At 49.9% G+C, this 22,500-nt stretch overlaps 3 protein-coding genes across 3 annotated transcripts in view; 1 reads left to right on the top strand and 2 right to left on the bottom strand.

Annotated features, from left to right (window-relative positions):
- Positions 1–4,231: 4,231 nt before the first annotated feature.
- atg14 (autophagy related 14) lies at positions 4,232–13,419 on the bottom strand. Its single transcript, XM_083924233.1, has 11 exons — positions 12,787–13,419; positions 10,596–10,658; positions 9,936–9,978; positions 9,691–9,772; positions 8,260–8,497; positions 7,074–7,303; positions 6,854–6,971; positions 6,678–6,768; positions 6,400–6,485; positions 5,688–5,862; positions 4,232–5,394 (listed from the first exon to the last, which is right to left on the bottom strand). Exons 1-11 carry the CDS (start codon positions 13,062–13,064, stop codon positions 5,272–5,274), a joined length of 1,527 nt encoding a protein of 508 aa, XP_083780359.1. The 5' UTR covers positions 13,065–13,419; the 3' UTR covers positions 4,232–5,271.
- Positions 13,420–14,463: 1,044 nt separating this feature from the next.
- Positions 14,464–18,275, bottom strand: tbpl2 (TATA box binding protein like 2). Its single transcript, XM_083924242.1, has 6 exons — positions 18,084–18,275; positions 17,298–17,385; positions 16,408–16,499; positions 15,795–15,962; positions 15,233–15,327; positions 14,464–14,553 (listed from the first exon to the last, which is right to left on the bottom strand). Exons 1-6 carry the CDS (start codon positions 18,152–18,154, stop codon positions 14,477–14,479), a joined length of 591 nt encoding a protein of 196 aa, XP_083780368.1. The 5' UTR covers positions 18,155–18,275; the 3' UTR covers positions 14,464–14,476.
- Positions 18,276–21,382: 3,107 nt separating this feature from the next.
- jmjd7 (jumonji domain containing 7) overlaps positions 21,383–22,500 on the top strand; it is a 6,466-nt gene continuing 5,348 nt past the window's right edge. The window contains exons 1-3 of the mRNA XM_083924238.1: positions 21,383–21,462; positions 22,187–22,340; positions 22,414–22,500. The exon at positions 22,414–22,500 is cut by the window's right edge and continues 52 nt beyond it. Coding sequence (XP_083780364.1) covers positions 21,414–21,462; positions 22,187–22,340; positions 22,414–22,500 — 290 coding nt within the window. The 5' untranslated portion in view covers positions 21,383–21,413. The remainder of the gene's footprint in view (positions 21,463–22,186; positions 22,341–22,413) is intronic.

Below are 22,500 nucleotides of genomic sequence, written 5' to 3'. Positions count from 1 at the left end.
GTCGGGTCACATCCAACAGCTCCTGAACGCACCGTCGGGTCACATCCAACAGCTCCTGAACGCACCGTCAGGTCACATCCAACAGCTCCTGAACGCACCGTCAGGTCACATCCAACAGCTCCTGAACGCACCGTCAGGTCACATCCAATCAGCTCCTGAACGCACCGTAGGGTCACATCCAAACAAACGCCCTCACAGACTCTCCCCTGAATAAACCCCAGGAAGTGCCCCCCCCCCCCCCCCCCTCCTGTAGAGTGAGACCTGAGCCCCCGGGGCGGCTGCAGACCTTTACAGCTATAAGCCAGAGATACGGCGTCCACAGTCCCGTGTGACGGCCTCTGGGGGACAAAGACCTTCCTCTGTGGGGAGAGGCCCAGGACTCAATCAGCTGACCTGCTCACACACACATGTGGGGTTCGGACCGGGCATGAGCCTCCCCTCCTCCCCTCCTCCCCTCCTCCCCTGAGGAAAGGGGGGAGGGTGAAAAGCAGAAAGCTCCACTGTGGGACACGTGGAGGCCGACTGCACCCCCTCAGGCACAGACGCCAGAGTGGGCCTCACGCAGGTCCTGGAGAGTCCTGTAAATCACTGACACGCGTTTCCGTGGTCAGAGCTCAGAGCAACAGACTTCATCCCCGGCGCCTCTGTGGGCTCAGAGCGGTGAGGAGAGAGGGCCTCCAACACACCGACAGGTCCCACACAGGAACCAGGGGCCTGGGAGCTGGGGTGCCCCCTTCATGAGGCGACCAACTAAAGGATGCTGCCCCGCCGGCTCATCTCCGACGCCCTCATCACACATGAGACGACCGCTAGGTTAACCTTCCCCTTATCTGCTCATACCTGCAGGAACCACAACGGGTCGACCACGAGCACTGAAGAGGAGTGGCGTGTTTAGAGACGCACCGCTGTAAAGGGAGCGCGTGGACGGTGTCCTGACCCGTGCAGTCGGGCCTGCAGCGTTCAGGCTCCAGCTCTCACGGGGACCAGGCCCAGAGGGCTCTGCGGTCCTGGGGAGGGGGGGTAGATCTCCCCGCGTGCCTGGGACAGACCGCCCCTGCGTACGGGACTTGGCCCTGAGCTCTGGGAACACCGTGCAGGTGCTCGGTGACCCTGTGCTCCTCGTTGCCTCTGAGTCTCGTCCCCGTGAACATGAAGGGAGAGAAAATGAGGGACCACACCTGGAGAACTGGAACCGCCCGGGGCCTCTGAACCATGAACTGCAGGTCTTTGTTGCACCTCCTCTTCTTCGCAGGAGAGCGAGAAGCGTTGGGTCGGACGCTTTTTCCTGCCGTCCCCGGGGTGGGAAGGGCGGTTTTGCCCCATGGTCCTGGGTCTCCTGAGCTGGGCTGTTGGTGAGAGCTTACCTGCTGCCGGTCTCTGTGGTCTGGCACCACCCAAAGCCCGCCCTCTGAACAGAGGGGGCGTGAGGGACTCGGGGCAGGCAGAGGTCGAAGGCTTCACCGTCTTGTTTCCTGAGAGCTGGACCGAACCGACCCTTGGTGGGTCGTATGCTGCGTCCATGACCTCGGGCTTCTGTGCGTCGCTCTCTCACCTGAGACCGCCGCTCCCATAACACCACCACAGACCTGACCCCAGGTGAGGTGCCCCACCATCAAGCTGTCGGCCCGTTCCCTCCAGGATCTCCTCCTGGTGCTCAGACAGCCGGGTCACAGCATTCAGAGACTGACTGAGCTCCACCTGTGCATCCTCTGACAGGTGGAGGCGGTGAGATGCTGGATGAAGCTGAGAGAGCGACGGTTAGGGTGGAGGTGATCACTGAAAGCTCCACCACTAAGGGTTCGGCCAGCCCCAGATCCCCCACCCCATGGACCTCCAGCCTTTGGTGGGGAGCTGACTCTTAAGGACTGGACCAGCACCTGCTCATGTCTTTCATGCAGGCAGGAGCTGCTCTGACGGCGGTCGGGCTGGCGGGAGCCTCTCTCCCCCCCCCCCCCCCCCGCGTCCTGGGCTCAGGCCACTGAATCCCTAACTTGGATGCGGCCCGTCTGCAGACCTCGTACAGGTCCGTCCTCTGTGGGAACAGCGGCGGACGCACTGGAGGGTCTGGACCGTTGAACAGGAAAGAGTGGAGTCGTCCTCTTCCTCCCATTTCGTCCACGCCGAGGTGGAGACGCCCTCTGCGTCCTCACAGCCCGGACCCACTTCGAGGAGCTCCTTGACAGACGGGGGTCCTGGTCCTGACAGACAGGGGTCCTGGTCCTGGTCCTGACAGACAGGGGTCCTGGTTGTGGCTCCTGACAGACGGGGGTCCTGGTTGTGGCTCCTGACAGATGGGGGTCCTGGTCCTGGCTCCTGACAGACGGGGGTCCTGGTCCTGGCTCCTGACAGACGGGGGTCCTGGTCCTGGCTCCTGACAGACAGGGGTCCTGGCTCCTGACAGATGGGGGTCCTGGTCCTGGCTCCTGACAGACGGGGGTCCTGGTCGTGGCTCCTGACAGACGGGGGTCACGGGACACACATTTAAATATTCAGCGGCGGCGTCGTAGCACGGTGGCCTGTCGGTCAGTAACGCTAATAGACGGCGTTTAGCCCGAGCTAACTGCGCACCGTAAGAGTTAGCTCATCGTAGCACGTTAGCTTAACTCTCGGTATCCGGCTCAGCTAATAAGCTAATGCTAACTGAGTCCAGTTAAGACTTTATTGTTGATCCTTTACTGAGTTCATGCCAAAGGAGCAGTAAAGAGAAGTCCGTCTGTCTTTGTCTCCGTCCGTCCGTCTTTGTCTCCGTCCGTCTGTCTTTGTCTCAGTCCGTCTGTCTTTGTCTCCGTCCGTCCTTGTCTCTGTCCGTCTGTCTTTGTCTCCGTCCGTCTGTCTTTGTCTCAGTCCGTCCTTGTCTCTGTCCGTCTGTCTTTGTCTCCGTCCGTCTGTCTTTGTCTCAGTCCGTCTGTCTTTGTCTCCGTCCGTCCGTCTTTGTCTCTGTCCGTCTGTCTTTGTCTCCGTCTGTCTGTCTCTCCGTCCGTCCGTGTCTCCGTCCGTCTGTGTCTCTGTCCGTCTGTCTTTGTCTCCGTCCGTCTGTTTTTGTCTCTGTCTCCGTCCGTCTGTCTTTGTCTCTGTCCGTCTGTCTTTGTCTCTGTCCGTCTGTCTTTGTCTCCGTCCGTCCGTCTTTGTCTCCGTCCGTCCGTCTTTGTCTCTGTCCGTCTGTCTTTGTCTCCGTCCGTCCGTCTTTGTCTCCGTCCGTCTGTCTTTGTCTCCGTCCGTCTGTCTTTGTCTCCGTCCGTCTGCCTTTGTCTCCGTCCGTCTGCCTTTGTCTCCGTCCGTCTGTCTTTGTCTCTGTCCGTCTGTCTTTGTCTCCGTCCGTCTGTCTTTGTCTCCGTCCGTCTGTCTGTGTCTCTGTCCGTCCGTCTTTGTCTCCGTCCGTCTGTCTTTGTCTCCGTCCGTCTGTCTTTGTCTTGTCCGTCTGCCTTTGTCTCCGTCCGTCTGTCTTTGTCTCCGTCCGTCTGTCTTTGTCTTGTCCGTCCGTCTTTGTCTCCGTCCGTCTGTCTTTGTCTCCGTCCGTCTTTGTCTCCGTCCGTCTGCCTTTGTCTCAGTCCGTCTTTGTCTCCGTCCATCTGTCTTCGTCTCCGTCCGTCTGTGTCTCAGTCCGTCTGTCTTTGTCTCAGTCCGTCTGTCTTTGTCTCCATCCGTCTGTCTTTGTCTCAGTCCGTCTGTCTTTGTCTCCGTCCGTCTGTCTTTGTCTCTGTCCGTCTGTCTTTGTCTCTGTCCGTCTGTCTTTGTCTCCGTCCGTCTGCCTTTGTCTCCGTCCGTCTGTCTTTGTCTTTGTCCGTCTGTCTTTGTCTCCGTCCGTCTGTCTGTGTCTCTGTCCGTCCGTCTTTGTCTCCGTCCGTCTGTCTTTGTCTCCGTCCGTCTGTCTTTGTCTTGTCCGTCTGCCTTTGTCTCCGTCCGTCTGTCTTTGTCTTGTCCGTCCGTCTTTGTCTCCGTCCGTCTGTCTTTGTCTCCGTCCGTCTTTGTCTCCGTCCGTCTGCCTTTGTCTCAGTCCGTCTTTGTCTCCGTCCATCTGTCTTTGTCTCCGTCCGTCTGTGTCTCAGTCCGTCTGTCTTTGTCTCTGTCCGTCTGTCTTTGTCTCCATCCGTCTGTCTTTGTCTCAGTCCGTCTGTCTTTGTCTCCGTCCGTCTGTCTTTGTCTCTGTCCGTCTGTCTTTGTCTCCGTCTGTCTGTCTCTGAAACGGCGTCTCGTCCGTAGTCTCTGAGAAAAACGTGAGCAGACGCCAAAACCAGAAAAACAACAGGCTTTTATTTTGAAATCACAAAGATTTTTCACGTTTAGTCCACGCCGTTTCCTCCGGTTCAGTCTGTAAACAGGGATCCTTTATCGCCATGGCGACCAGGTGCCGTTATCGCCGTGGTAACCAGGCGCCGTCACCGTGGTAACCAGCCTCCGTTACCGCGGTAACCTTCAGTTCAGTTTGTCGACGAATAAAAACAAAGAAAGTGTAAAAAGTGAAGTTTCCCTTTGAGCTGCAGGTCGACAGGTTTTTATTTAATATTTATTATTAAATAATTATTTATTCATAAACACGGAGCCGCCAAAATAAAAGCATTAAAAATAAATGAATGTTTTAATCAGCTGATCGAACATGAACTTTATTAAAAGTTCTTTATTTACTTTATTATTTTATTTTACTGAAGTTTTTATTTATTTACTTTTGTATGAAACAGAAACTTAAAAGATACTTTTTAAATAAATAAAAACTTTTAAAGAATAAAGATTAAACATTAAAGTAAATAAATAAAGAAGCTCGTGATGTCACAGTTATTTTATGTTTATTTCTATTTTTATATAATTTTAGTTTAATTTAATTTCTCATTATTTTATTTATTTATTTCTGATTTAAAGGAAACTTTATTTATTTATTTTATTAAAGTCGTTTGTGTGAAAAATAAAAAATATTCAGATGTTTTTTTAACTCGTTTATTAAAAGTTTAACGATTAAAAAAGTTTAAATAAAGTTTGTTTATAAAAACTTATTATTTTTAAATAAAATCAGGTTTATGGTTAAAATCTGAATTTAAATGTTGTTGTTTTTTATGTTTATTAAAACCTCATCGACCTGCCGACCCCCGACCCCCGAGTCCTCCAGAGTCTGACCCCCGACCCCCGAGTCCTCCAGAGTCTGACCCCCGAGTCCTCCAGACCCCTGACCCGTTCACAGTCTGAGTCCTCCAGAGTCCAGAGGAATCCGGATCAGTCTGGTCTAGTCCGGTCCGATGCAGTCGGGTCCGGTCCAGTCGGGTCCGATCAGGTCCGGTCCGGTCAGCGCTGGCCCGTGTACGCTCTGAACCAGGAGGTGACGGACGCGGCAGCAGACGAAATCATTCCTCCGGAGTTTGCTGAGGGCTGAGAAACCTGCAGTGCACTCTGGGAAAGATCCATGGACTGAGAAACACAAACAAACACAAACAAACAAACACAAACAAACAGAAACAAACAAACAAAGAGAAACAAACACAAACAAAGAAACAGAAACAAACAAACAAACAAACAAACAGAAACAGAAACAGGTTTAGATTCAGAGAAATCAGGGAAATCACTTTAAACAGTTCGTCCACACGTCGTTCTTCAAACGTTCCATTGGTTCAAAGTGTCTCCAGGACCCTCCAGGACCCTCCAGGACCCTCAGGTGTCTCCAGGACCCTCCAGGATCCTCCAGGACCCTCGGGTGTCCTTACCTGTGATGGGATGTCACAGAACCGTGGACTGGGCACCGTCTCCCAGTCCGTCCCCAGGTCCGTCTCCTCGTCCGTCACCGTCTCGTCTCCGCTCTCCTCCGCCGGCCCGGCCGCCTCCGGCTCCACGAACTCCATCGACTCCTCCAGGTCGGCGCTCACCTCAAACGGACCCGTCCTAGACCAGGACCAGGACCAGGACCAGGAGCAGGAGCAGGAGCAGGAGCAGGAGCAGGAGCAGGTGCAGGAGCAGGAGGAGGAGCAGGAGCAGGTGCAGGAGCAGGAGCAGGAGCAGGAGCAGGAGCAGGAGCAGGAGGAGGTGCAGGAGCAGGAGCAGGTGCAGGAGCAGGAGCAGGTGCAGGAGCAGGTGCAGGTGTCAGGTGCAGGAGCAGGAGCAGGTGCAGGTGCAGGAGCAGGAGGAGGAGCAGGAGCAGGAGCAGGAGCAGGAGCAGGAGCAGGAGCAGGAGCAGGTGCAGGAGCAGGAGCAGGAGCAGGAGCAGGAGCAGGAGCAGGAGCAGGTGCAGGAGCAGGAGCAGGAGCAGGAGCAGGAGCAGGACCAGGAGCAGGAGCAGGAGCAGGAGCAGGAGCAGGTGCAGGAGCAGGAGCAGGAGCAGGAGCAGGTGCAGGAGCAGGAGCAGAAAAAAACAGGTTCAGTTTATAAAATCTCAGCTGTTGAAGGAACACGAGGTCGGAGGTCGACGTCGGCTGATCTCACCTGCCCAGGTCGTCGTTGTCGGGGGAAACGAGGAACATGATGTTCCTCAGAGTGTGATGGGGGTGGAGCTTCTCCCCGTCCACGTGCTGCGGCGACGGACCAACGCGGGAAAACGGGAGTAAAGACACGAATACAGAAATAAATAAAAATTAAATGTATAAATAAATAAAGTCATCGTTGATGTGTTCGTTAACATGCTCGTGCTGGTTGAGGTGCTGGTGTGGGCGCCGTGTGGACGCCATGTGGGCGCCGTGTGTGCGTCCTCAGTGCGCTCTCACCTGAGAGAAGCACAGGTGCAGGATGTTGGTGTTGAGTTTGCTCAGGGCTCGGGTGAAGCGGTACCGGCTCAGGTTCTCTCCGCAGAACTCACTGAGGAACAAACATGAGATCAGACGCTGGGTTTTCCTGTGCTGGGACGCGTACCTGAAGGCAGCGGCAGGTGCGCCCGGCTCACCTGTTGCAGAGCTTCTTGGGCAGGTTGACGTCCAGGATGTGAGACAGGATGGTGACGAGCTGAGTGGCGTAGCAGAGCGCGGCGCTGATGGTGTGGGCTGGGTTGATGTGGTCCAGCTCTGCAGAAAGAATAAAGACAAAATAAATACAGTAAATAAATATTTACAGATTCATCTTAATAACGGACGCTGAGCCTCAGGCCCCGCCCCCTCGCTCCTCACCTGGGCCCTGATTGGTGCTCTTCTCCTCCACCCAGCTGTAGTAGGCGGAGCAGTCCCCGTTGCTGGGCAGGGTGACGGGGGGCCCCGTGATGCTGATGCTGGTTTCTCCGTTCTGGTCGTCCCAGATCCAGCGTCCCGACAGGTAGGTGGTCCTCCGAGCCTCGGCCAGCTCGCTCACCGTGCTGGAGGTCAACGCGGGGTCGCACTCCGCCACCACGTCTGCGGGGTCTCTGGGCCGCACACGCAGGGGCAGGGGAGAGGTTGATTAGGTCTCCTCATACACGTCAATGAGTCTTTACACACCCTGACAACGACCACAACAACCCGATAAACCCCTGACAACAACCCGATAAACCCCTGACAACCACCCGACAAACCCCCGACAACCACCCAACAAACCCCTGACAACCACCCAACAAACCCCCGACAACCACCCAACAAACCCCCGACAACCACCTCGACAAACCCCTGACAACCACCCAACAAACCCCTGACAACCACCTCAACAAACCCCTGACAACCACCTCAACAAACCCCCGACAACCACCCAACAAACCCCCGACAACCACCTCGACAAACCCCCGACAACCACCCGACAAACTCCCTGACAACCACCTCAACAAACCCCTGACAACCACCTCAACAAACCCCCGACAACCACCCAACAAACCCCTGACAACCACCGACAAACCCCCGACAACCACCTCGACAAACCCCCGACAACCACCCGACACACCCCTGACAACCACCTGACAACCACCCGACAAACCCCTGACAACCACAAAGACAAACCCCCACAACCACCCGACACACCCCTGACAACCACCTGACAACCACCCGACAAACCCCTGACAACCACCCGACAAACCCCTGACAACCACCTGACAACCACCTGACAAACCCCTGACAACCACCCGACAAACCCCTGACAACCACCTGACAACCACCTGACAAACCCCTGACAACCACCCGACAAACCCCTGACAACCACCTGACAACCACCTGACAAACCCCTGACAACCACCCGACAAACCCCTGACAACCACCTGACAACCACCTGACAAACCCCTGACAACCACCCGACAAACCCCTGACAACCACCTCGACACACCCTCGTCAACCTCCTACTTTGAAGAGCGTTTCCCCAGACAGCCAAGTGTCGGTCCTTCCCCGGACGCTGCCTCACCTGCTGCCCTGCTTCTCCTCCTGCGTGGGGAAGATGTGCGTGGTGAGCTCCAGGATGTGTTCCCGCCTCAGCGCTGCCAGCTGACCCAGGCGGCTCTGCAGCTCGCGGCTGCGTCGCTCCAGCAGGTCCCCCAGACGCCGGTTGTGACGCTCGATCTTATCCCGTTTCTCCTGGTGACGCCCGGCCCGACGCTGCAGCCGCTGGCTCTCCTCCTGAGAGCGCAGGAGCAGCTCCTTATCTGCAGGAGAGAGGGGCGTTAGAGGGAGCGCAGCTTTAAGTGGACATGAGGGAGAATGCAGCTTTAAGTGGAGTCTCCTCCTGCTGGACATTAGAGAGAATGCAGCTTTAAGTGGAGTCTCCTCCTGCTGGACATTAGAGAGAATGCAGCTTTAAGTGGAGTCTCCTCCTGCTGGACATTAGAGAGAATGCAGCTTTAAGTGGAGTCTCCTCCTGCTGGACATTAGAGAGAATGCAGCTTTAAGTGGAGTCTCCTCCTGCTGGACATTAGAGAGAATGCAGCTTTAAGTGGAGTCTCCTCCTGCTGGACATTAGAGAGAATGCAGCTTTAAGTGGAGTCTCCTCCTGCTGGACATTAGAGAGAATGCAGCTTTAAGTGGAGTCTCCTCCTGCTGGACATTAGAGAGAATGCAGCTTTAAGTGGAGTCTCCTCCTGCTGGACATTAGAGAGAATGCAGCTTTAAGTGGAGTCTCCTCCTGCTGGACATTAGAGAGAATGCAGCTTTAAGTGGACATTAGAGAGAATGCAGCTTTAAGTGGAGTCTCCTCCTGCTGGACAATAGAGAGAATGCAGCTTTAAGTGGAGTCTCCTCCTGCTGGACATTAGAGAGAATGCAGCTTTAAGTGGAGTCTCCTCCTGCTGGACATTAGAGAGAATGCAGCTTTAAGTGGAGTCTCCTCCTGCTGGACATTAGAGAGAATGCAGCTTTAAGTGAAGTCTCCCCCTACTGGACATTAGAGAGAATGCAGCTTTAAGTGGAGTCTCCTCCTGCTGGACATTAGAGAGAATGCAGCTTTAAGTGGAGTCTCCTCCTGCTGGACATTAGAGAGAATGCAGCTTTAAGTGGAGTCTCCTCCTGCTGGACATTAGAGAGAATGCAGCTTTAAGTGGAGTCTCCCCCTGCTGGACATTAGAGAGAATGCAGCTTTAAGTGGAGTCTCCTCCTGCTGGACATTAGAGAGAATGCAGCTTTAAGTGGAGTCTCCTCCTGCTGGACATTAGAGAGAATGCAGCTTTAAGTGGAGTCTCCTCCTGCTGGACATTAGAGAGAATGCAGCTTTAAGTGGAGTCTCCTCCTGCTGGACATTAGAGAGAATGCAGCTTTAAGTGGAGTCTCCTCCTGCTGGACATTAGAGAGAATGCAGCTTTAAGTGGACATTAGAGAGGACGCAGCTTTAAGTGGAAACACTCACCGCCCTTCACCTCCTCGTTGCCCCCGGCGACGGCCTCCTTCAGCTGCTCGATCTTCATTTTGCACGACATGATTTTCCATTTCTGAGGAAACAGCTGAGTCAGCGTCTCGTCACCAACAAACACGGATGACATTCATATTTACGATCACGTCCACGCTCGTGTCCGCGGTCGTGAGGAACGCCATCCCCGCGCCGCAGCGGCGCTCCGGGCGGGTTCACGTGGGTGACAGGAAGTGGAGACTCACCATGTCGTCGGCCTGCAGCTTCCTGTCCATGTCCTGAGTGACTCTGCGGAGAGAAGGGCGCAGAGTCACGCGCACGCCACCTGCAGCCGTTTACAACCAGCGTGACACACGTGTGTGTGTGTGTGTACCTGTGTGTGTGTGTGTACCTGTGTGTGTGTGTGTCTCTGTGTGTGTGTGTTTGTGTGTGTCTGTGTGTGTGTGTCTGTGTGTGTGTGTACCTGTGTGTGTGTGTCTGTGTGTACCTGTGTGTGTGTGTGTTTGTCTGTGTGTGTGTGTCTGTGTGTGTGTGTGCCTGTGTGTGTGTGTCTGTGTGTGTGTCTCTGTGTGTGTGTGTCTGTGTGTGTGTGTACCTGTGTGTGTGTGTGTGTGTATGTCTGTGTGTGTGTCTCTGTGTGTGTCTGTGTCTCTGTGTGTGTGTGTGTGTGTGTGTGCACGTGTGTGTGTGTGTGTCTGTGTGTGTGTGTGTGTACCTGTGTGTGTGTGTGTGTGTCTGTGTGTACCTGTGTGTGTGTGTGCGTTTCTGTGTCTCTGTGTGTGTGTGTGTCTGTGTGTGTGTCTGTGTGTGTGTGTACCTGTGTGTGTGTGTGTGTGTGTGTGTGTGTGTGTGTACCTGTGTGTGTGTGTGTGTGTGTGTGTGTGTGTGTGTGTGTGTGTGTGTACCTGTGTTGCAGCTGCTCCTTCTCTTCGTTCAGTTTCTTCAGACGTTCCAACTTTTCAACGTATCTGCAGAAGAAACAACAGAAGATGATGTTTGGACGACACTGATGGGCTTTTATTGTGAAGGACTGATGTTCCGACGACACTGATGGGCTTTTATTGTGAAGGACTGATGTTTGGACGACACTGATGGGCTTTTATTGTGAAGGACTGAAGTTTGGACGACACTGATGGGCTTTTATTGTGAAGGAGCAGCAGCTCCAGTGTTTACGGAGAGGTGATCTAAAGGGTTAGCACACGGCTAATTCAGCGTGTTAGCATGTTAGCGTGTTAGCGTCCTGTTGAGCGCTCTGGTCACACAAAGATGAATCAGGACGTTCAAAGCCGATTTGGTTCCAAAGAGAAGAAGTTAGAGTTTAGTTTAAAAACATCAAAGAACTCTGAACATCAAACCATCGTTTATGTTCGGAGTGAAACAGGAAGTCTGATGTGTTGTTGTTGTTGTTACTGTTGTTGTTGTGTCTGTTGTTGTCGTTGTTACTGTTGTTGTTGTCGTTGGTGTTGTTGTCGTTGCTGTTGTTGTTGTTACTGTTGTTGTTGTTGTTACTGTTGTTGTTGTTACTGTTGTTGTTGTTACTGTTGTTGTTACTGTTGTTGTTGTTACTGTTGTTGTTGTTACTGTTGTTGTTACTGTTGTTGTTGTTACTGTTGTTGTTGTTAGTGTTGTTGTTACTGTTGTTGTTGTTACTGTTGTTGTTGTTACTGTTGTTGTTACTGTTGTTGTTGTTACTGTTGTTGTTGTTAGTGTTGCTGTTGTTGTTGTTGTGTTGTTGTTAGTGTTGCTGTGGTTGTTTGTTGTGGACCCCTGAAAGCGTCCCAGAGACCCCTGGAGGTCCCCGGGGCCCAGTTTGGGAAACATGACGGCAGTGATGCCAAAGTTATTTTGGGCTTTGACGTGTTGCCCCCCCCCCCCTCTACCCCAGAGTCAACACAACAGCTGCTGATGTTAACTGTTAGCTGCTGATGCTAGCTGTTAGCTGCTGATGCTAGCTGTTAGCTGCTGATGCTAGCTGTTAGCTGCTGATGCTAGCTGTTGGCTGCTGATGCTAACTGTTAGCTGCTGGTGCTAGCTGTTAGCTGCTGATGCTAACAGCTCAGAGTGATAATGAGTCTTACTGTGACGTGAGCGTGGAATTAAAAATATTAAATAATAAAAGTTGTTTTGATTTATTTAAATGATCCACTCTTGGATTCATAATTAATTTATTTATTATTTTAACTGTTTTCTCTGCTGCAGCTGAGAACGAGAGAAGAACCTGAACAAATATAAAGATTATAAATCATATTAAATATTATATATTAGACAGTATATTTTAAATATTATAGGTTATATTTTATAGATTAAAAATAAAGAGCTCTAATGAAACTGAAGCTCAGTTTTTATTTTCAGTGTCAAAAAATAAAAACTGAAGATTTGTTTGAATATTTAAATTAAAATAAAACTAAAAACAGGCTCCAAGTTTAATATTCAACTTTTAATTTTAATATTTACAATAAAAAACTATTCTGCATTTAAACAACGTCACTCAATGATGTCAAAATATATAAAAGCATAAATATGAGTCAGTGAATATTTGTCTTATTATAAAAAATAATAATAAATATAATATTTAAACACAAGTTTTGTGAAATGGTTTAAATGCAGAATCGTTTTTTATCTAAATATTAAATATTAAACTATAATCACAGTTATACCTGCTGTACCTCCTCTGACCTGATGTGGGACTAATAAAAAACATTACATGTAGTTTTTAATGTTGACACACACACACACACGCGCACACACAGACAGACACACACACACATACACACACACACACACACACACACACACACACACACACACACACACACACACACACACACACACACACACACACACACACACACACACACACACACACAGAGAGAGACACACACAGACACACACACACACACACACACACGTCCGGGCACAGGTGTGTGTGTGTGTGTGTGTGTGTGTGTGTGTGTGTGTGTGTGTGTGTATAAACCCAGATTAAGTGTAAACAGTCCGGACCCGGCAGCGGGGTCTGGCGGACCCGGCAGCGGGGTCTGGCGGACCCGGCAGCGGGGTCTGGCGGACCCGGCAGCGGGGTCTGGCGGACCCGGGTACCTCTCGGTGTTCCTCCCGTCCAGGCGCACGAAGTCTCCGGCCTGGACGCAGCGGGCACAGGTGAGCCTGCGGCGGGAGGTGCTGCACAGCGGGCACCGCTCCACCGCCACGTACAGACCCTCGGCGTCGTCCACCGACTCCACCATCACGCAGCCCGGCCCCGGGGGAGCCGGGTGGGGGTGCGGGGGCCGGAGAGGCGGCCTCCCGCCGGAGTGAGGGCCGGAGGATGAGGCGGCACGGTCCGGGCCGAGCGGAGGGAGCCCCGCTGAGGCCGCCATGGGAGCTAACGATGCTAGGCTAACGGAGCTAAGCTAACTGAGCTAGGCTAACGGAGCTAAGCTAACTGAGCTAAACTAACGCAGCTAAGCTAACGGAGCCGTTAAAGGCCGAACCGTGGAGCGGCGGACTCCGCGCTCTCTACCCGGACATGAGCGTCATCCGTCGGGCTCTTCAGCCGCAGCGTCGCGGTCCTTTTTCCTCCGGATGAAAAACAAACAACAAATGTTTTTGTTTTGTTTTGATGCGCGAGAGATGAGTCCGTCACTTCCGGGTTCCTCTGACGCGACGGGTTTGTTTATGAAATGACGTCAGCGCGGTGGGAGGAGCCGAGAACTGAAGAGCCAATCAGAGAACAGTAAACAACAGCAGCTGCTTTAGTGATTTACAACTAAATAAGGTTAAAAAAGTATATATTTATTATTATATAAGGTCATAAATATATATGTTATTATATAACTTTATAAATATACATGTTTGTTATTATATGAGGTTATAATTATATAAGTTTATAAATATATAAGTTTATCAGAGAACAGTAAACAACAGCAGCTGCTTTAGTGATTTACAACTAAATAAGGTTAAAAATGTATATATTTATTATTATTTAAGGTTATAATATATATATGTTTATATTTATATAACTTTATGAATATACATGTTTATTGTTATACAAGGTTATAATTATATAAGTTTATAAATATATAAGTTTATCAGAGAACAGTAAACAACAGCAGCTGCTTTAGTGATTTACAACTAAATAAGGTTAAAAATGTATATATTTATTCTTATATAAGGTTAAAAATGTATATATTTATTCTTATATAAGGTTAAAAATGTATATATTTATTCTTATATAAGGTTAAAAATGTATATATTTATTCTTATATAAGGTCATAAATATATGTTTATTATTATATAAGGTTATAATTATATAAGTTTATCAGAGAACAGTAAACAACAACAGCTGCTTTAGTGATTTACAACTATATAAGGTTAAAAATGTATATGTTTATTATTATATAAGGTCATAAATATATATGTTTATCATTATAGGTTATAAATATATATGTTTATATTTATATATGTTTACAACTATAAAAGGTTAAAAACATGTATATTTATAACTATATATGGTTATAAATACACATGTTTATAAGTATATTAGTTTATAATTATTTAAGTTTATAAGTTAAAAACAGCATATAAAGTATATTATATGATATAATAACAATAATAAAATAATAATAGAAGAAGAAGAAGCTGATCAAACGTGTCAGAAGTGGTTTATTTTCTCTCGGCTGGTGAAACACTGAACAGAGACTTTTTTAACATCACAAAATAAAAGTTACTGTAAACAAACAGTAAATTATTCTATTTACAAACAAACAGGAAGTGACATCAGAGGCCGGCCTCACTGCTTCCTGAAGCCGCGGAGGATCGGATAAATGTTCTCAAAGGCTTCGTAGATCTCCGCGCGTTCTTTGGCTCCTGCAAAATTAATTATCACAACTTTATTCATGAGATAAATAATAAAGAAAGAAAGATGGCCGCCGTGTGTGTGTGTGTGTGTGTGTGTGTGTGTGTGTGTGTGTGTGTGTGTGTGTGTGTGTGTGTGTGTGTGTGTGTGTGTGTGTGTGTGTCTGTGTGTGTGTGTATGTGTCTCTCTGTCTGTGTGTCTCTCTGTGTGTGTGTGTGTCTGTGTGTGTGTGTATGTGTGTGTGTGTGTGTGTGTGTGTCTGTGTGTGTGTGTATGTGTCTCTCTGTCTGTGTGTCTCTCTGTGTGTGTGTGTGTCTGTGTGTGTGTGTGTGTGTGTCTGTGTGTGTGTGTGTGTGTGTGTCTGTGTGTGTGTGTGTGTGTGTGTGTGTGTGTGTGTGTGTGTGTGTGTGTCTGTGTGTGTGTGTATGTGTCTCTCTGTCTGTGTGTCTCTCTGTGTGTGTGTGTGTCTGTGTGTGTGTGTGTGTGTGTCTGTGTGTGTGTGTGTGTGTCTGTGTGTGTGTGTGTATGTGTCTCTCTGTGTGTGTGTGTGTGTGTGTGTGTGTGTGTGTGGAGGCGTTTGGGTCTAAAGAAAGAAAGATGGCCGCCGTGTGTGTGTGTGTGTGTGTGTGTGTGTGTGTGTGTGTGTGTGTGTGTGTGTGTGTGTGTGTGTGTGTGTGTGTGTGTCTTTACCCGTCAGAACCACTTTCCCCGACACAAAGATGAGCAGCACGATTCGAGGCTTCACCATCCGATAGATGAGGCCTGGAAACAGCTCCGGCTCATAACTGAGGACACGGAAACAGCACATTAATAATAATTATAATAATATTTATAATAATAATAATAACTTTATTTAAAAAGCACCTTTCAAAACAGAGTTACAGTCAAATAAACTCAATAGAATCATGAAAACAGTAACAGGACGCTGTTCTGATGAACTCTGGACAGGGTTGGAACTAGTTTCAAGGGATTTAAAGCTAGAAGCTAAATAAGCTAACAGAGACTAGACTTTAACTCTAAGCTAACAGGAACTAGAGACTAATGCTGTGTCCGTAGTCGTGCACTTCCACGCTCACACCGGCTTTTCTCAGGGAGGAAGTGCGTTCACACAAACTTCCTCTGTGTTTGGACTCAAAAATCAAAGAGTCACCAAGTTTGAACATGAAGCACGGATTTAACTGAAGGAGTGTGAAAGTGCAGTTTCCAGCTGCTCCCAGTCTTTGTGCTAAGCTAGGCTAACCCTGAGGTCTACCTGCTGAACTGCTGGTGTGTGAGGACCAGGCCCTCCAGTCTGATGGGGAAGCACACGTCACAGCTGGCCACCATGTTCTGGATCTTAAAGTCCAGGAAGCGCGCGGGGAAGCCCAGTTTCTGCACCACCCGGGCGTATTTCCTCGCAGCTAGCCGCGACTGCTCCTCGCTGCACACACACACACACACGCACACACGCGCACACACGCACACACACACACACACACACACACACACACACACACACACACACACACACACACACACACACACACACACACACACACACACACACACACACACACACACACACACACACACACACACACACACACACACACACACACACACACACACACACACACACACAGAGGATAAACTGTCCTGGAGACAGGAACTAGAAGCTAGCATGAACTAAACGCTAACAGGAACACACAGGTGAGGGAGGTCCTGATTCCCTGCAGACAGACGGACAGGTAAACAGACGGACAGGTAAACAGACAGACAGGTAGACAGATAAACATGTAGACAGACGGACAGGTAAACAGACGGACAGAGAGGTAAACAGACAGACAGGTAAACAGACGGACAGACAGACGGACAGACAGACGGACCTCTTGGCTCCCGTACAGACCATCTTCCCGGAGCTGAAGATCAGCGCGGTGGTTCGCGGCTCTCTGATCCTCATGATGACCGCCGCAAAACGCTGAAATACATCACGACTCATCAGAAGTGGTTTTCTGTGACGACATGTGGCTGAACACACAGTATTAAAGCTAACTAAGCTAACCACACCTGAAGTGCTAACTCTAAGCTAACCACACCTGAAGTGCTAACTCTAAAGTCATCGGACTTCAAAGTCAAATCAAAGCTAAATAAACCTGAGTGCTATCCAGACTTAAATGCTAACCGGACCTTAATGCTAACTATAAACTGAACATAGCTTAAATACCTAAAAGCTAACCTAAAATGTTTACACTGAGTTAACCGGAACAAATTTCTACATCTTAGCTAAACATACTTGAATGCTAACCATATATAAATGCTTAGTCATAGCATAACTAATCTAAACTAAACATACACAATAGCAAACCATACATAAAATGCTATCTCTAAGCTAACCGACCTAAATGGTAAATCTAAGCTAAACCTAAAAGGTAACTTAAAATGCTAACTCTTAAGTTAAATGAACTCAAACGCTAACGTATCTAAGTGCTACCTCAAAGTTAACTGGAACAGTAACTGAACAGAAATTATTGTAAAGCTAACTCTAAGCTAACCAAGCTCAATGCTAAATCCAAGCTTAAAGCTAACAGTATCTAAGTGCTAACTTTAAGCTAACCGGCCCTGAAAGAACTTAACATCCACAGTGAGTTTAATATAAACAAATATAAAAACTGTGTTTAATAAAAAAGATCAAAAGCAGCGCGGCTCTTTGATTCAGGTGTGAAACTACGATACCCATGATCCTTCAGTGGTGACGGCTCCTTAAAGAAACCAGTACCTTTGGGTTGTACTCTGCGTTTCTGGCCTGGAGGGCGATAAACTTCAGATCCAGAGGACAACCGAGGTTCACCGTGGACACAATGTTCCTGCACACACACACACACACACACACACACACGCGGACACACGCACACACACGCGGACACACGCACACACACACACACACACACACACACACACACACACACACACACACACACACACACACACACACACACACACACACACACACACACACACACACACACACACACACACACACACACACACACACACACACACACACACACACACACACACACACACACACACACACACACACACAGGTGAGAGAGAGAGACAGACACACACACACACACACACACACACACACACACACACACACACACACACACACACACACACGTGAATGATAGGTTTCTCATTTGCATAATAAAGAATAAAACAAATACAGCAAACTAGAAGCTAACACTAAGCTAACAGGAGCTAGAAGCTAACAGGAACTAGAAACTAACGCTAAGCTAACAGGAGCTAGAAGCTAACAGGAGCTAATGCTGCCTTCAGGTCCTTTCCATGTGTGAACTGTAATTTCCCGGAGTGTTGTGTTCACTGCTTTTGTCGTCGTAGTGAAATGAAACATGGCCGACCCACAGATCCTGTTACCGGGGAAACCATTTTAGAATAATTCATCTGCTCCATCGAGAAGAGGATTCATCTAAACACCAACAGTTCATCATCATCATAATAATAATAATAATCATAAACAACGGTCTCAGTGACTCACTGCAGCTGTGGGATGATTCCTGACCTCTCATTCACAGGGGTCATGGGGGTCATGGGGGTCATAGGGGTCATGGGACAGAAGGGGGACGCTCCGGTCCTGGAGAACCCCTGCTGGGCGTCGTCAGCTGCTGCTGCTGCTGCTGCTGTGGAATCCTGGGAGTTGAAGTCCAGACAGACGCCGCTGTCCCCGGACGCGTCCAGCGCTGCAGTCTGACTCCCCGCTGACACCAACAGGTTTTAACAGTTAGCTTTAGCTTCATTTAGCATCAGGACATACGCTAGCTTTAGTGTCATTTAGCATCAGGACATACGCTAACTTTAGTGTCATTTAGCATCAGGACATACGCTAGCTTTAGCTTCATTTAGCATCAGGACATGAGCTAACTTTAGTGTCATTTAGCATCAGGACATACGCTAGCTTTAGCTTCATTTAGCATCAGGACATAAGCTAGCTTTAGCTTCATTCAGTATCAGGACATAAGCTAGCGTTAGCTTCATTCAGCATCATCAGGTGTTACCTGTGTCGTCATGGCGACTGGGCGGGTCCTGCGTGCTGAGGTCATCGGGCAGGAAGCTGAGGTCGAGCTCCTCCCCCGGCTCTTTGCTCGGCCCCGCCTTCACCTGTGAGGGGGCGGGGTCCTGGTCAGAGGGGGCGGGGCCCTGGAGGCCAAGCTCCTCCCCCAGAATGAAGCCCTGCAGGTAAAAACACCACAGTGAGAAATGAGCTCACCTGCGAAACATCAGAGTCACATTTATATGAAAGTGTTCATAATTTACAGCCTGATGATGAAACTTTCTGCTTCAGAAACACTTTAATTTAACTCTTTCTGCTTCACTTTGACCCAAAACCTTCTGTTCTTTTATCCTCAGAGTATTTTCACAGATTAAACTGATCATATTCATCACGTTCAGGCTTTTATTAAACTCTGACGTCACAGAGGATCAACATCGGCTCCTTCACACACATTTAAAGGTCTTTAAACGCTGACTCTGCAGAGTGACGACCGTTTGTGTTTTAGACTCTTAAACCAAAAAACCTCTGATTTCAAACTGAACTCTGGATGAAAAACAGGTGAAACATTAAAAAGTGGTTCTGCAGCTTTGACATAAACACGTTTGTTGTTGTTTGTTGTTGTTTTACTCACATTTGCAATGGAGTCATCAAAGTAACGCTCCAACGCCGACTCGTCCATGAGTGAAGAAGCTCCACACCTGCTCAAGGACCTTCCAGGACCTTCCAGACCTGCTCCAGGACCTTCCAGACCTGCTCCAGGACCTTCCAGGACCTTCCAGACCTGCTCCAGGACCTTCCAGGACCTTCCAGACCTGCTCCAGGACCTGCTCCAGGACCTTCCAGGACCTTCCAGGACCTTCCAGACCTGCCAGGACCTTCCAGACCTTCCAGGACCTTCCAGGACCTTCCAGGACCTTCCAGACCTGCCAGGACCTTCCAGGACCTTCCAGGACCTTCCACACCTGCTCCAGGATCTTCCAGGACCTTCCAGGGCCTTCCACACAGCTGCGTCTCATCCTGAACTCATCATCATCTTCATCGTCTTCAGCTGAGACACACACACACACACACACACACACACAGACACACACAGGCACACACACACACACACACACAAACACACACACACACACAGGCACAACCACACACAGACACACACACACACAGACACACGCACACACACAGACACACACACACACAGACACACACACACAGACACACACACACACACACACAGACACACGCACACACACACGCACACACACACACACACAGACACACACACACAGACACACACACACACACACACACACACACAGACACACGCACACACACACGCACACACACACACACAGAAAATCTCCTGAACCATAAAAATCATAAATCCATAAAAACAGAAGAAGATTAAAGAACATTTGATTTTTGACTGAAACGTGTTTAAAGTTTTAATTATGAAATTTATTTAAAATGTGAAAAAGTTTGAAAATGAAACCGTTTCTTGTTTTTTGTGTTTGATTAAAAAATGTTTAATATTTTTATTGTTTCTGTGATTTGTTTCCTTTTCTTTACACACGTTAAAAAAAATATCATATATATTATATTTATTATAGAGAGAACCAGAGAGAACCCATGTAAACTCAGGAGGGATTCGAACCAGGAACCCTCTCACTGTGAGGCAACAGAGCTAACCACTATCCACTGCGCCGCCCCATTATTATATATATGTAACATTATCATTATTAATATCTCATCTCATCCTCAGACCCTGATCCTGGATCAGGTCTCAGGGGCAGCAGCTCCAGCCTCTGATCCTGGATCAGGTCTCAGGGGCAGCAGCTCCAGCCTCTGATCCTGGATCAGGTCTCAGGGGCAGCAGCTCCAGCCTCTGGTCCTGGATCAGGTCTCAGGGGCAGCAGCTCCAGCCTCTGATCCTGGATCAGGTCTCAGGGGCAGCAGCTCCAGCAGGGACCCCAAACTTCCCTTTCCCGGGCCACATTAACCAGCTCTAACTGGGGGATCCTGAGGCGTTCCCAGGCCAGTGTGGAGATCTAATCTCTGCACCTGGTCCTGGGTCTTCCCCGAGGCCTCCTCCCAGCTGGACGTGCCTGGAACACCTCCCTAGGGAGGCGCCCAGGGTTCATCCAGACCAGATGATCCTGAACCACCTCAACTGTTGATACGATATATTCAACTATTCTTATTATTCTATATTAAAATCCTATTATTGTTTTTATTCAACATTATTATTATTTTATAACATTATTATTATTTATAACATTATTATTATTTTATAACATTATTATTATATTTAATTCTTCTTCTTCTTCTTGTCATAAGCAGCGGCTCAGTTCCGCCCCCCTCCTGCAGGGGGAGCCCCGCCCCCCTCCTGCAGAGGGAGCCCCGCCCCCCTCCTGCAGGGGGAGCCCCGCCCCCTCCTGCAGGGGGAGCCCCCCCCTCCTGCAGGGGGAGCCCCGCCCCCCTCCTGCAGAGGGAGCCCCGCCCCCTCCTGCAGGGGGAGCCCCGCCCCCCTCCTGCAGAGGGAGCCCCGCCCCCCTCCTGCAGGGGGAGCCCCGCCCCCTCCTGCAGGGGGAGCCCCCCCCTCCTGCAGGGGGAGCCCCGCCCCCCTCCTGCAGAGGGAGCCCCGCCCCCTCCTGCAGGGGGAGCCCCGCCCCCTCCTGCAGGGGGAGCCCCCCCTCCTGCAGGGGGAGCCCCGCCCTCCCAGGCACCGAGCTGTGCGCATGCGCCCCGGGGTGTAAACAAAGCAGCGGATCCGGAAGAACCGATCACGTGATCATCGGTTAATGACGTCATAACAAAATGGAGTCCGTGAAGAAACGACTGAGAGAGTTTTCACTGGAGGCGCGAGGTGAGAGAAGAAGAAGAAGCGGGGGCTGATGGGAACTGGAGTGTTGTTACGTCATCAATATACTACAATATCATTACGTCATCATTATACTACAGTAATACTGAGAGAAGAAGAAGAGAGGGGGCTGATGGGAACTGGAGTTCTAACATAATAATACTACATCACTGAGTGTTACTGACTGGTCCTGGTCCTGGTTCTAGTTCTACTGACTGGTCCTGGTTCTACTGACTGGTCCTGGTTCTACTGACTGGTCTTGGTCCTGGTCCTGGTTCTGGTTCCCCTGACTGGTCCTGGTTCTACTGACTGGTCCTGGTTCTAGTTCTACTGTGGTCCTGGTTCTACTGACTGGTCCTGGTTGTGGTTCTACTGATTGGTCCTGGTTCTACTGACTGGCCCTGGTTCTAGTTCTACTGACTGGTCCTGGTTCTACTGACTGGTCCTGGTTCTAGTTCTACTGTGGTCCTGGTTCTACTGACTGGTCCTGGTTCTACTGACTGGTCCTGGTTCTAGTTCCACTGACTGGTCCTGGTTCTACTGACTGGTCCTGGTTCTAGTTCTACTGTGGTCCTGGTTCTACTGACTGGTCCTGGTTCCCCTGACTGGTCCTGGTCCTGGTTCTACTGACTGGTCCTGGTTCTAGTTCTACTGACTGGTCCTGGTTCTACTGACTGGTCCTGGTTCTGGTTCTTCCTGGTCCATGAACACCTGAGTCTGTCTGTTCCAGATCTGTACCTGAGCCCGTCGGTTCGATACCTGGAGGGGGCGCCCGACCCGCTGCAGTTCTACCGAGACTGGGTCGCTCCCAACAAACCCTGCATCATCAGGAACGCCTGCAGCCATTGGCCGGCGCTGACCCGCTGGACGCCAGAGTACCTGAGGTTAGGCCCCGCCCACACACACACCTTCTTCTTCTGTGGTGGGCGTGGCCTGACGTCAGCTTCCTGTCTGCAGGGGGAAGGTGGGGTCAAAGGTCGTCAGCGTGGCGGTCACTCCCAACGGCCTCGCCGACGCCGTCAACGGCGACCGCTTCGTCACGCC

This window comes from Echiichthys vipera (genome assembly GCF_963691815.1).
Source record: "Echiichthys vipera genome assembly, chromosome: 12".
Lineage (NCBI taxonomy): Eukaryota > Metazoa > Chordata > Actinopteri > Perciformes > Trachinidae > Echiichthys > Echiichthys vipera.
Note: the sequence above shows the minus strand (reverse complement) of the source record. Positions and strands in the feature narration are given on the sequence as shown.